Raw genomic sequence first — 15010 nt, 5'->3', positions numbered from 1 at the left:
CAGAAAGGACTATACACAAATAGCCAGTCAACACATGACAAAGTGTTCATCACTAACCAGTGGCAGAATTAAAATGAAAACCACAACGAAATACCTCTACACAGCCATAAAAATGGTCAAAATTAAAAAGATGGAAAGTATCAAATGTTTAGAAGGATATGGAGCAACCAGAACTCTCATTATGATGTTGCTGGTGGGAGCATAAAATGATATAACCACTTTGAAAAAGTAGCAGTTTCTTATAAAACTCAATACATAACTATTATATAACGAAGGCAAGTCCATTTGTAGGTAGTTACCAAAAGAAATAAAAGCATATGTCCACCAAAAGATATGTATAAGAATGTTCATCGTAGCTTTACCCATAATTGTCTCAACCTGGAAACAAGCCAGGTTATTCAAGAGATCCAAATGAACTGTGATCAGTCATCACACAATGGAATACTACTCAGCAATAAAAATGAACAAACTACTTCTACCATTAAGAAAATGAATGAATTTATTTTATTTTAATTCAAGTGTAGTTAACATACACCGTTTTAATAGTTTCAGTGATTCAACAATTCTATACACTGCTCAGTGCTCGTCATGATAAGTGTACTCTAAATCTCCTTCACCTGTTTCACCCATCCCCCATCCATCTCCCCTCTGGTGACATCCGTGTGTTCTCTATAGTTAAGAGTTTGGTTTTTGGTTTCTCTCTCTCTCTTCCTTTACTCATTTGTTTTGTTTCTTAAATTACACATATGAGTGAAATCATATGGTATCTGTCTTTCTCTGACTGGCTTATTTAGTTTAGCATTATACTCTGTCATTCCATCCATTTTGTTGCTTGAAATGGCAAGATTTCATTCTTTTTTATGACTAATATTCCATTACACACATACAGACACACACAGACACACACACACTATCTTCTTTATCCATTCATCTATTGATGGACACTTGGGCTGCTTCCATAATTTGGTCATTGTAAATAATGCTGCAATAAACACAAGGGTGCATATATCCCTTCAAATTAGTGTTTTTGGCTAAATACCCAGTAGTGTGATTACTGGATCATAGGGTAGTTCCATTTTTTTTCCATGCCCGGTATGGAGCCTAAGGTGGGGCTTAAACTCAAAACCCTAAGATTAAGACCTGAGCTGAGATCAGGAGTCAGATGCTCAATTGACTGAGCCACTCAGGAGCCCCATGGTAGTTCTATTTTTAATTTTTGAGGAATCTCCAATACTGTCTTCCACATTGGCCGCACAAGTCTGCATTCCCACCAATGGTGCACCAGGTTTCCTTTTTTTCCCACATCCTCATCAGCACTTGTTATTTCCTGAGCTTTTGATTTTGGCAGTTCTGACAGGTGTGAGGTGGCATCTCATTGTGGTTTTGATTTGCATTTTCCTGATAATGAGTGATGTTGAACATCTTTTCATGTGTCTGTGGGCCATCTGGATGTCTTCTTTGGAGAAATGTCTATTCATGTCTTCTGCCCATTTTTAATTGGATTATTTGTGGGGTTTTTTTGGTGTTGAGTTATGTATAAGTTCTTTACATATTTTGGATACTAACACTTTCTCAGATATGTTATTTGCAAATATCTTCTCCCATTCAGTAGGTTGTTTTTTAGTTTTGTTGGTTGTTTCCTTTGCTGTGCAGAAGCTTTTAATTTTGATGTAGTCCCAATAGTTTATTTTTGCTTTTGTTTCCTTTGCCTCAGGAGACATATCTAGAAAGACGTTGGTATATCCAACATCAGAGAAATTACTACCTGTGCTCTCTTTAAGGATTTTTATGGTTTCGGGTCTCACATTTAGGTCTTTAATCCAAAAAAGTGAATGAATTTTAAATGTATTATGCTGAGTAAAAGAAGTCTTACACAAGAGTACAGACTGTACTACTCAGGTTCCATTTATATGTGGTTCTAGAACAGGAAAACTAAGTTACATCAAATAAATGCACAAACATTAACTGTGTCTGCCTCTAGGTATGAGAGTAGGTACAGACTGGGAAAAGGCAAGAGAAAATTTTCTTGGGAGATGTTAATGTTCTGTATCAGGGGTTGGCAAACTCCAGTGGTCAAATGGTCTACATCCAGGAAGCTGTCATTTTTGTATGCCTATTGGCAAAGAATAGTTTTTGCATTTTTTAATGGTTGGAAAAAACTATTTCATGATGCATGAAAATTTTATGACATTCAAACTGCAGTGACTATAAATAAAGCTTTATTGGAACAGAGCCATTCTTATTTAATTACTTATTATCCACCGATGCTTTCTCACTACAGTGGCAGACGTCAGTAGTTGCTACAGAGACCTAAATATTTACTATGTGACTTTTTTTTTAAGTAGGCTCCATGCCCAGCGTGGAGCCCAATGCAGGGCTTGACCTCACAGCTGTGAGATCAAGACCTGAACCAAGATCAAAAGTCAGACACTCAACCAACTGAGCCACCCAGGCGCCCTTACTGTGACTCTTAAGAAGTTTGGTAACCCCGGGCGCCTGGGTGGCTCAGCCGGTTAAGCTGAGCCTTCGGCTCAGGTCATGATCCTGGAGTCCCAGGATCGAGTCCCGCATCGGGCTCCCTGCTCAGTGGGGAGTCTGCTTCTCCCTCTGACCCTCCCCTCTCTCATGCTCTCTGTCTCATTCTCTCTCTCAAATAAATAAATAAAAAATCTTTAAAAACAAAACAAAAACAAAAACAAAAGAAGTTTGGTAACCCCTTTCTATATCTCAACAGGGGTTTAGGTTACACAATATGCATATACATTTGTCAAAACTCATAGAATAGTGTAACTTAAGATTTGTGCATTTCACTAACAAAAAAAAGAAACCCATAAACTGATTTTGAATTTTAATTAATATGCATGGGGTGATGTACACAAGTGTCTCTTAACTTACTTTAAAATACATGAAAAAATGAGATCGATTGATGTACAGATGGAAAGATATATGATAAAGTAAATACAACAAAATAATTAGAGACTCTGGGTTTAAGATACAATTTTTTTTCAACTTTCCTATGTGTTGGAAAATTTTCATAATAAAATGTTGAAAACAAAACAAAAGGCAAAGTAAAGACCCCAGTTCATTGAAGCTGGTAAAATTACTTTAAAAACCCTTGTTCAGAGTGTTTTTGTAAATGCTAATTTCTAAAAGATGGTTCCCAAACTTAGTGTTTCAACTTACTTAAAAACTACTCTTATGGGGTCCTTGGGTGGCTCAGTCGGTTAAGCGTCTGCGTTCGGCTGGGGTCGTGATCCCAGGATCCTGGGATAGAGCCCCGCATCGGGCTCCCTGCTCAGCAGAGAGCCTGCTTCTCCCTCTCCCTGCCGCTCTGCTGACTTGTGCTCTCTATCTCTTTGTCAAATAAATAAATAAGGGGCGCCTGGGTGGCTCAGTCGTTAAGCATCTGCCTTTGGCTCAGGTCATGATCCCAGGGTCCTGGGATCCAGCACCCCCCCGCGTCGGGCTCCCTGCTCCATGGGAAGCCAGCTTCTCCCTCTCCCACTCCCCCTGCTTGTGTTCCCTCTCTTGCTGTGTCTCTCTCTGTCAAATAAATAAATAATAAAATAAAATCTTGGGGTGCCTGGGTGGCTCAGTTGGTTGAGCGACCACCTTTGGCTCAGGTCATGATCCTGGAGTCCCAGGATGGAGTCCCGCATCAGGCTCCCTGGCAGCAGGGAGTCTGCTTCTCCCTCTGACCCTCCCCCCTCTCACGTGCTCTCTCTCTCTCAAATAAATAAATAAATAAAATCTTTAAAAAACCCCACAAAACTACTCCTGTAGCTGCTAGGCTGCCTAAACAAAGCCTTGGTAATAAGTTGTGGACCTTTGTTAAAATAAGCCCCAATGTGAGCATATTTAAAAATAATGTATTATGTAAATGACACTTTTGAAGGGGCTTCCTATCCTAAGCAGTTCAACTCAAGGAAGCCCAGCAAACAGCACAAATTCTTTAATATGCTAATAGATAAACTACTAAAAGAAACCAATAAATAGCCCTGTTCCCAAGCAGAGAACAAAAGGCTAAACAAGCTCAATCATTTTCCATTTCAAAACTCTGAGATATTTACCTGGGAAAGAAGGATGTCACTCTTTCTTCACTTCAATTATATCTTCACTAAGATGTAAAATGTTTCAAATAATATTCAGTGCATATTTTGAATATATTTTGCCAGAAGATACTATTAGCTGGTTTTTACATTTTATAAAAACTTTTTTTAAATTGTGGTAAAAAAACTGTAGTAAAACACACATGTTTCCATTTAACCATTTTTAAGTGTACAGTTCAGTAGTGTTAAATACGTTCACATTGTTGTGCAACCAACCTCTATATTTTTCATCTTGCAAAACTTAAGCTCTATACCCATTAAACAACTTCCCACTTCCTTCAATGATTCTGTTTTCAGTATTTTTTGCCTTGAATAAAATCTGATTAAAAACATAGCTTCCATTTTGATTTTGAAAATTAATTGAAAAAAATGAATTTCAATGCAGAAATTTATTTTATAGAAAACAATTTCTTTTCCCCAAGAATAGGACTCTTCCTTAAACATGGAGAGACTTACTAAATAGAATAACAGGATGTGAGTGCCAGGTTTAAAAACAGCATATAACCTTGGAGTTATATGGAGTTTCTGTACTATATGTTATTGATATTTGAAGCAAGGAAGGTATATTATAGCTACATAAAGAAATATACCTAGGATTTATAATTTTTTAGGAAAATGCATTTGTAGTCTACTAATTGTAAGATGCATTATCACAAAGATTAACACCTAGGAAAGTAGTTACACCAGAGGGGTTAACTGATAAATTTTATGAAACCTTTAAGGAAGATACTGTACCTATTCTCTACAATCTCTTTCAGAGGACAGAAGCACAGGGAATACTTACTAACTCATTCTATGAGGCCAGCTTTACCAAAACCAGGCAAAGACATTACAAGAACAGAAAACTACAGACCAGTATCTCTCATTCACATAGATGTAAAAGCCCTCAACAAAATATTTGCAAATTGAATCCACCCATGCATGAAAAGAATTATACACCAAGACCAAGTGAGATTTATCCCAGGTATGCAAGGCTGATTCAACATTTGAAAATCAATTAACTGTAACCCATCACATTAACCCAGGCAAAAGAAGAAAAATCACATGATTATATTAATAGATGCAGAAAAAGCACCTGACAAAATTCAACACACATTCATAATAAAAGCTCTCAGTAAACTGGGAATAGAGGGGAACTTCCTCAACTTGATAAAGAATATCTACCAAAATAAATAAATAAATAAATAAAAAGATAGCTAACATTGCACTTACTGGTGAGAAACTTGGGGCTTTCCCACTAAGATCATGTACATTTAAGGCTAGTCCCTGCACCACTTCTTTTCAATATTATACTAGGAGTTCTAGTTAATGCAATAAGACAAGAACAGGAAATAAAATATACATGGACTGGGAAGGAAGAAATAAAATTGTCTTTGTTCAGAGATGACATTACTGTCTAGTAGAAAATCCAAATGAATGAACAGCAACAACAACAAAAACTCCTGGAACTGATAAGCAATTATAATAACAAGGTTGCAGGGTACACGGTTTATATAAAAAAGTCAACTGCTTTCCAATATACCAACAATGAGTAAGTGGAATTTGAAATAAAAAACACAATACCATTTACATAGCATCGCCGAAAATGAAATACCTAGGTATAAATCTGACAAAATATGTATAAGATCTATATGAGGAAAACTATAAAACTCTGATGAATGAAATCAATGAAAAACTAAACAAATGGAGAGATATTCCATGTTCATGGATAGGAAGACTCAAATATTGTCAAGATGTCAGTTCTTCCCAACTTGATCTCTAGATTCAGTGCAATCCCAATTTAAATCTCAGCAAATTATTTTGTGGATACTGGAAAACTGACTATAAAGTTCATATGGAGGGGCAAAGACACAAAATAGTCAACATAATTTTGAAGGAGAAGACGAAGTTGGAAGACTGACACTACCTGACTTCAAGCCTTACTATAGAGCTACAGTAACCAAGATAGTGTGGTACTGACAAAAGAACAGACAAATAAAGCAGCGCAGAAATAGACCCACATACATAGAGTCAACTGATCTTTGGCAAAGCAGCATAAGCAATACAACTAAACAAAGACAGTCTTTTCAACAAATGACACTGGAACAACTGGACAGCCACATGAAAAAAGATCAATCTAGGCACAAATCTTACACTCTTTACAAAAACCAACTCAAAATGGATCACAGACCTAAACATAAAAGATAAAACTATAACATTTCTGGAAAATAATATAGGAGAAAACCTAGGTGATTTTTGGTATGGCAATGACTTTTTAGACATGAAAGGCATGATCCATAAAAAAAAGAACTGATAAGCTCAACTTCATTAAAAAAAAACTTCTCTGTGAAAGACAATCTCAAGATTGAAGACAAGCCACACACTGGGAGAAAATATTTGCAAAAGACATACTTGATAAAGAACTATTATCCAAAATATACAAATAACTCTTGAAACCCAGCAATAAGAAAACAACACATTTAAAAAAATGGGCCAAAGACCAACACCTTAACAGCCACCTCACCAAAGAAGATACACAACAAATAAGCATGTGAAAAGACGGTCTACAACATATGTCATCAGAGAAATACAAATTAAAATAAAGAGATACCAATACACACCTATTAAAATGGCCAAAATCCAGAACACTGATAACACCAAATGCTGCCAAGAATAACAGGGACTTTCATTCATTGTTGGTGGGGATGCAAATGATAATAGTCACTTTAGAAGATAGTGGCAGTTTCTTGTGCTTACAAAACTAAACTCACTATAAAATCCAGCAATCATGGTCCTTGGTATTTATCTAAAGGAGTTGAAAACTTATATCCACACAAAACCTGCACACAGATGTTTATAACAGCTTTGCTCATAATTGCAAAAACTTGGAAGCAACCAAGATGTCCTTTAGTAGGTGAATGGATAAAGTGTGGTACATCCAGACAATGGAATATTACTCAGTTACAAATTAGTCTAATAATACATACTAAATGGGATGAGTATGCCACCCCAAAATATGCCCCGTTGGCATTAAGGGTTGTTTTGAACTAAAAGCACATAGCTCTCTGCCAATCTTCCTTTTTGTCATAAGGCAGGACATGTATTTCCCTTTGTAAAGGTCTCTCTCTCCTCTACCAGGAAAAGAACTTCAGAGACAACTCTTATTACTTGAGACTCTTACTTGCAACAAATCTTACTAAATATCCCTTATTTGCCATATATTCCCAAGTCACCTTCCTATAGTTTACCCTCTCCCCAGAAGCCTTGAATCTTTTTTCCTTTGTTTAGCTTCTTCTCCACAATTTATCTCCCTTTGTTATAATGATATATAAACTCCAAATTCTAACTGCCTCCTTGAGTTACACTTTTTTTTGTAAGCTCCTGGGCATTCAAGCATAACTGAATCTGTTTTTTTTTTTTTTTTTCTTTCCTGTTAATCAGTCTTTTATCAGTTTGACTCACAGGCACCAGTCACTGAATGTAAGAAAGCAGAGGAGAAAGTTTTTCCTTCTCTACTTTACTATGGGGTCTTTCTACTTGTTAAGCTAGGTTTTTATGAGGGGTTTCTTTTTGATATTCATTAATTTTTTTTCTTAAATTGTAATTTAATATTCTTACTCTCTTTTCTTATAATTAGTATGAATAAAAAAGCATAATAACCTTTTAAAAAAAACTCTCTTAGCTATGTTTCCTTACTGGAAGTGGGTCAAATTTTGGCTTAGTCAGACTTACCTGGGTTCATATCTGGCCTCTACTACCTACAGGCAATGTGAACTTGGATAAGTTTGCTAAATTCTTTCTCTGAAGTTCGGTTTCTTCAGCAGTAAAATCATGAGAACGGTGTCTATTTTCTAGGCTTGTTGTATTGTATTCTCTGTGTCAAATAAAAAATCTTTAAAAAAAAAAAAAAGAATACCTACTAAATCCCAAATACTTAGCTTAAACTTATAAGCATATTCTTATTCAATAATAAGAATATTCTTATTCAATAATATGCTTATAAGTTTAAGCTAAGTATTTGGGAATTAGTAGGTATTCTTTATTTTTTTAAAAGATTTTATTTATTTATTTGACAGAGAGAGAGAGACAGTGAGAGAGGGAACACAAGCATGGGGAGTGTGAGAGGGAGAAGCAGGCCTCCCGCTGAGCAGGGAGCCCGATGCGGGGCTCAATCCCAGGACCCTGAGTTCATGACCTGAGCCAAAGGCAGACGCTTAATGACTGAGCCACTCAGGTGCCCCAGTAGGTATTCTTTAAATGGTAACTATTAGCGTCAGCATCTTTTAGTCTCTATTCCCCAATGCTCTTGTTGAAAATAGCTCTATTTTCCAAAGTCTTTTTGGATTTGACATAGGTTCAAGATGCTTGAGACCAGGAAAAAAAATGACACAGCATCTAAATTATATATATATATATATAATAGTTATATACTAATGATAAGAGATAGTGGCTTAAAGAATGAGGGACCTGTAGAAGGGACTTGCTGAGTATGGTATGCAGACAGAGTTGGTGAAGAGCTTGGCATAGTAACGGCAGAGGACAGAGTTTTGAGACTGCTAGAGAGAACCCAGGATGAAAAGATTAGGAGTGGAAGGAGTAGAACCCTCTGGCAAATCATGAAGAGCAGAAAAAACTGAGAATTCTAAATTTAATTTTGGGAAGCGAAAGGAGGGAGGAGGAGAATATGAAAAGCACAAAGAAGGCTGTGTACCTAGGACAAAGAAGAAACCAGTTAAGACATTTCTTAGGAGAGCATACAGGAAATGCTGTTAAACTAGAGTTTAGGTGGTATAAGAACACTTTGAATCCAAAGGTGACTGTTAATGAATTCTCACCCAATCCTCCTATTAAAAGAACAAGAGAACCAAGAGGAAGAAAAGAAAATGCAAGAAGAGAGAGAGGGAGGCAGAAAGGGAAGGGAGGTGGGTATCATGCTATAAATTGTCAATGTGTGTCCTCAGGTTGCAGACATTAATAATTAACATTAATCAAGCAACCATGACATACAAAGACACTGTTTTAAAGGCTTTATATCATTTAGTCATCCAACAACCTTATGAGGTAGGTATATTACTATTTCCATTTTACAAATGAATAAAGTAGGTACACAGAGGTTTTGAACCAGGCAATCTGCTCCCAAAACCCACATTCTGACTAGGACCCAAGAGCATCAGAACTAGAGGAGGAGGCAATCAACTCAGAACACACAAATTCAGACAATGTTCAGGGGAAGCTGACTGCTATTTTAATCTTTTGTAAAGTTCAATATATAACTGTTCTTGTGAGATACTCATATTTGTAGTTTTTCTATTTGAATTATGGGCACCCTATATTAAAACAGAAATGTGGTTGGGACATAACAATGAAAAAATAAAAGGACAATGACATCCTTTGTTCTAGCAAGGCTGGTTTCTGCACTGGCTGCTACTCCTTCTTAGGGCCTTCCTTCAAGGTAGTTCCCATCTAAAATTCTTTTTCTTTCCCTTCCATCCACCCAAACTCTATTCAACCTCCAAGACCCACTTCTTGTCCCTTCCTAATCTCTACAGTTCCAAATTTGTCACCAGATTCCTGGGTAGTTATATTCATTAAAAAAAAAAAAAATCAGTGAAGTGAGGTCAGAAATTCACTTAGGTACCTTTTATAAGGGAAATCCCTTACTGGCAAAGGCAGTTTTGTTATTTTCTTACACAGGAATGCAATTCAACTCAACATACTTCTATCCTGCATCTTATTATATCCAAGGAACTGTAAAGTGGAATATCCCTTCTCTTTTAATTATGGTATAGTGGAAAGGGCATGGGAATCTGATGTCAGTCTTGGGTTTAAACGTCTGCCGCTTGTTACCTGTGTCATCTTGGAAAATTACTTAACTTCTATGAACTCTGTTTCCTCATTGATAAACATGTTCTTAGAGTGGTTGTGAAAATTAAATACGGGATAAGAGATATGAAAGTGTCTGGCCCATAGTGTTTAACAAATGTTATCTTTTCCTGCAACTAGGATCCTCCCGCTTCCTTAATTCTACTGCCTACCAAGCTTTTTAGGAAAGAAGCATCTTGCTAAAATCTCTGATCCATTTCTGAAAATACAAGGTCAAATTCTTTCTTGCCTGTTAACATCAAAAACTGATCCTGGTATTGGTTCAAACTGTTTAAACAGTTGGTCCAATAAATAATTTGGACTATACTGACAAAATATTCTAATTCACTACCCCAATCAATTCTGTAACATCTTAATCTAATACCTCTGTTCTAGAGATATATTCTCTAGAGATTTAAGAGATTTCCATTGTAGTACTAACCAAGACACTACTTTCAGGATGTTTCAAACTGATAAGAAGGAGATTTTGTGGACAACTCAACGAGGACAGACAATAAGGAAAAGGAAATGCCAAAAGAAAGAGACACTTGTTTTTTTTTTTTAAGATTTTATTTATTTATTTGAGAGAGAGAGAGAGAGCACATGAGACGGGGGGAGGGTCAGAGGGAGAAGCAGACTCCCTGCTGAGCAGGGAGCCTGATGCGGGACTCGATCCCAGGACTCCAGGATCATGACCTGAGCCGAAGGCAGTCGCTTAACTAACTGAGCCACCCAGGCGCCCAAGAGACACTTGTTTTAATCTGTCTTAAACGCTTGGCTTAACACTGATATAATCGCTAATTAAAAAAGAAGTTTCATAACATACTGGTTCACATCATGTTTTGAGATGCTACAGTGCTGATTTAATAGTCATGCAACTCATTTCCAGATTTTAGTCAGCGGAATGGTTTTATAATAAGACCAACTGCTAAGCTTCTTGACAAGTACATCCTTTACTTGAGGGGTCTGGTGCTAGTTTACACAAAGTGCTTCCCCAGAATGAGGTCCACAAAGAGCACATGCCATGAAAGCTATTATGCTCCAGGCTCTTCTTGATGGCTATGAACCACAGGTTACTAGGAGAAAAGTTTCCACCTGAAGGATGTTCAGTTTTCAAGTAGAAAAGATTTCTGAATTATACTCAACTCCTTTTTATTTAGTATAAAACTATAGGAGCCAGATTCTATGACTTAATTATGACTTTCCTTTAAAGTCTTAACATTTCTCTCTACAATTCTTTTGTTTCTAGACACTTTTCCTATCTTCCCTTTCAAAATTTCCCTTTCTTGTACTAGTAATGCTGATATTAAAGGTAACAGCTAATTCTATGCTCTTGGTTTCAATGTAAACTTTACTTTATCTTCTCTGGACTTCATGAATTCAGAAGTTAATTAATTCAATATATACTTACTGAGCCTCTTGTATACTAGGCATTATTTTATTTTTTTTTAAAGATTTTATTTATTTATTTGAGAGAGAGAGAGAATGAGAGAGAGCACATGAGAGTGGGGAGGGTCAGAGGGAGAAGCAGACTCCCTGCTGAGCAGGGAGCCCGATGCGGGACTCGATCCCGGGACTCCAGGATCATGACCTGAGCCGAAGGCAGTCGCTTAACCAACTGAGCCACCCAGGTGCCCCTAGGCATTATTTTAGATGATAGAAATATAAAAGCAAACATATTAAAGTCCCTGTTCCCATGGCGCCTACACTCTACTGTCAGGGAACAACAAGAAAGAAAACACAAAGTAAAAGGACAGACAGTAGCAGGGACACATTTCACATGAGTTTTCTATAGGTTGAGGGGAGAGAGAAGGGACTCTCATGCTTTCTAACTGGAGGTAACACTTGCTTTATTCTGTGTGTCTCAGGAGGGTTATGACAGCAAATTTAAAGAAAGTTTCAATGAATAAATTTCTTTTATAGAAAAATTCAAGGTGTGTTCTCAAGGGAAAAAATTCCTCAGCATATAAGAGATTAAATTTTTGGTGATGAAAAGGGAGATATAATCACCAATATGTCTTAGATTATCTCTTTCACTGTCAGCTACTAGTTCCTCTTTCCAGATCACAGAAATGCCTGGGGGCCTTAACGTCACATCTAAATCCTTTTATTTATTTTTTTGCACTCTTACCTACAGAATGAGGGCACTGGACTAGATATTAATAAAAATAGTAACTAACACTTATTGAACGCTGACTAATTCCTGGAGATGGATTCAAGTTAATGATGACAACAGCAACAACAAATAATAATGGAAGCAGAGTACACGGTGGAAGCACTGTTTAATTCATTTTACATACATTAACTTAATAATCTGTCCAACAACCCTACAAAGAAGGCCATTAATAAAACCATTTTTACAGGGGACCTGGGTGGCTCAGTTGCTTAACTGTCTGACTCTTGATTATAGCTCAGGCCAGGATCTCCGGGTTGTGAGATTGAGCTTTATGTTGGGCACTGCGCTGGGCGCAGAGCCTGTTAAGAGTTTCTCTCTCCCTCTGACCCTCCCTCTCCCTGCACTCTCTCTCAAAAATAAATAAATAAATAAATAAATAAACCCATTTTTACAGAAAAATTGGAATTCAAAGATTGAGTTAATTTCCTGAGGCCAAAGAGAAGGTGGAGGAGTCTAGATGCAAAGCCGTGCAGTTTGGCTCCAGAGTTTATGCCTGTAACAACTCATCTGCTTCTCACAACAACCTCCATTTGAAAGACAAGAAACTGAAGTATGGGGAGATTAAATACCTTGTCCAAAGTCACAGGCTAATACATGGTGGTGTTAGGATCTGACCAGAGGCATTCTGCTCCAAAGCCTCGACTCTTAAACATTATGTTCTACCATTTCTTGTGAAATTGCCTAGACCCCTTTCGGCTCTCTACTTCTATGATTCTCTTCTGGTCTGAGTACTGATTATATCTAGTAAGACTCATGCTTTGCTGACATATATATCGTGTTTTATAAAATGTTTTAGGCATAAAGCATTATTTACATTCTTAAGTTTGATAAGGTAAATCATCAATTTCAAAAGTTTGAAATTTTGTTAAGAAATCTGTTCTCTAGAATTAGCAAGAAAACAAGTGAAGAAAACTAGAAATCAATGTACTAGGGGTCACTCATGCATTTCTTCAGGTAAAACCCTTATGATATTATGACATTTATAGCACATTTTCGAAAATTTGAAATATCGTATCATAAAAACTCCAGTTATGGCCAGCTAATTGCAACTGCACTGTGTTAAACCAATGGCAGTTAATATTTTAGTGCAATAAGCTCAACAGTGCAATCATTAAAAAAACAAAATTAATAGCATTTAAACTCTTACTAGGAGCTATTCTATTAGGGAAGAAAATAAAATAAAATGGAGACTTTAGGAACAAGTCTATGTGTAGGTTTAACATTTTTCTGTCTCCTGGTGAGGTTATCTACGGGCCTTCTCTCCTGTAACACTAACTTGTCTTTTCTGATTGGCTAGAAAAAGGGTATACAACCAATACAATCCTATTCATATATGTCAGGGACATGCTTCCTGCTAAGGCATGCCAAGAGGCTCCTATGTTCTGCCAAAATAGACAAGTCAGGTTCATTTAGAAGGAGGGGACTGATTCTATGTTCAACTACTGTATGGCCCCCACATCCTTCACGATGACAAATAATTACCCTTGCAGGGGACAGTGTAGATAAATAGAATTAGCAAATGAATTTTCTCAGCTTTAGCTTTGTCTGGCATGCAACACCCTAATCCAAATAGCTTTTTGGCTGGTATACATTTTGCCTTGTACACCCACAGGATAAAGTCATTTGGAAAGTTTCCCATCTTCACAGTATGTGCCCCTTTTCACAACTTACCTCATCATCCTTCTTGGCTGTGTTTGCTAGTGAGAGGTCTACACATGTTCTCATCATTTTAAGAAGTATTAACACCAAGACACAGACTTTTCAGAGAGAACTGACTCCAAAAGAGTGAGATCACCAATAAGCAAGGGCAGTGAATCCAGAGAGTGCAAGGCCACCAATATGTGTGAACTTATTAATTGTAATCATTATTTTTTCTAAGAAAAGGATTTCCTTAGTCAAACCTCCAGGGCATCAGATCAAAGGGAGATACTGCCACAGCTGGACTATATTTTCCAGCCAGTTGGCCTGGAAAGGAGAATCTAGACAGTGTCCTGGCAACTGTTTAACACAGCAGCAATCCATAAAAGAGAGGAAAAAGAATTCTTTAGACCGATTTTTTAAAAGGTCTTCCTTTACTTCTCTTTATTTTTAAGGACAGTTTGAGAGTAATGTTAAAGCTCTAGGGGATGTCCTTGGTAGACACTCTATAAGAACCACTGACCCTGAGAATTCAGAGCATCCTTTTACAGATAGAACCAAAAGGTTTTAGTTCACAGTACAAATTTTTTAAAGACATATATCTATAATTATCATAAAAAGTATATCCCAAACCTAGTGGCAGAGTATTTGATCAATTTTCTAGTTCCAGTTTGACAAAGTCACTATAAACCTTACCAGGACACTGTAAAATCACACTAGATAAGGTAGTTTATTAATAAAATCATAACAGGAGAAATTTAATTATATGCCCTGGAAGTTCTCCCAAAAATGTATAAAAAGAAATTATAAAAGTGACTATTAACACACAAAAAGAAAAAAAACCCCACAAAACCCAATCCCACTATGTCAGAAGCATAGCAATACACACAGGAATCATGTGAAAATGATAAAACAGAGGCACACCAAACAGTTTCATGAATTACAGAGAAACAAGATGTGAGAATGATTGTGTAAAAAAAAAAAAAATTGAAAGCAAACAAACAAAAAACATTTCTATAGTTAAGGAAAGGTGTTTCTCACCGTTCTGAACAAAATGGCTGAACTAAGAGCATCTGATTGGCTATGCCCATATACCCTCCTCCTCATCCTAGGGGAGAGAGATGACAAAGGGAACAATGCCCCAGAGCAGCATGGGAATGAAAAAGAGCTGGTTAGTATTTAAAACAAAGACATAAGCATAATGTAGAAGAAAATGGTCTCTAATTTCTTGACTCTTTTTAATATT

At 36.8% G+C, this 15010-nt stretch overlaps 1 protein-coding gene across 9 annotated transcripts in view; it reads right to left on the bottom strand.

Moving 5' to 3' along the window:
• ERC1 (ELKS/RAB6-interacting/CAST family member 1) overlaps positions 1 to 15010 on the bottom strand; it is a 554437-nt gene that overhangs the window by 69933 nt on the left and 469494 nt on the right. For 2 of the 9 annotated variants that reach the window (XM_035028521.1, XM_035028522.1), the window contains one exon: positions 14764 to 14872. The exons of the other annotated variants lie outside the window; for them this stretch is intronic. In XM_035028521.1, coding sequence (XP_034884412.1) covers positions 14846 to 14872 — 27 coding nt within the window. In that variant the 3' untranslated portion in view covers positions 14764 to 14845. Of the gene's footprint in view, positions 1 to 14763; positions 14873 to 15010 lie in introns of those variants that run through there. 9 annotated transcript variants of the gene reach the window in all.

The sequence above is a fragment of the Mirounga leonina genome, unplaced genomic scaffold (assembly GCF_011800145.1).
Source record: "Mirounga leonina isolate KUSES-001 unplaced genomic scaffold, KU_Mleo_1.0 Mir_201, whole genome shotgun sequence".
Taxonomy (NCBI): Eukaryota; Metazoa; Chordata; class Mammalia; order Carnivora; family Phocidae; genus Mirounga; species Mirounga leonina.
Note: the sequence above shows the minus strand (reverse complement) of the source record. Positions and strands in the feature narration are given on the sequence as shown.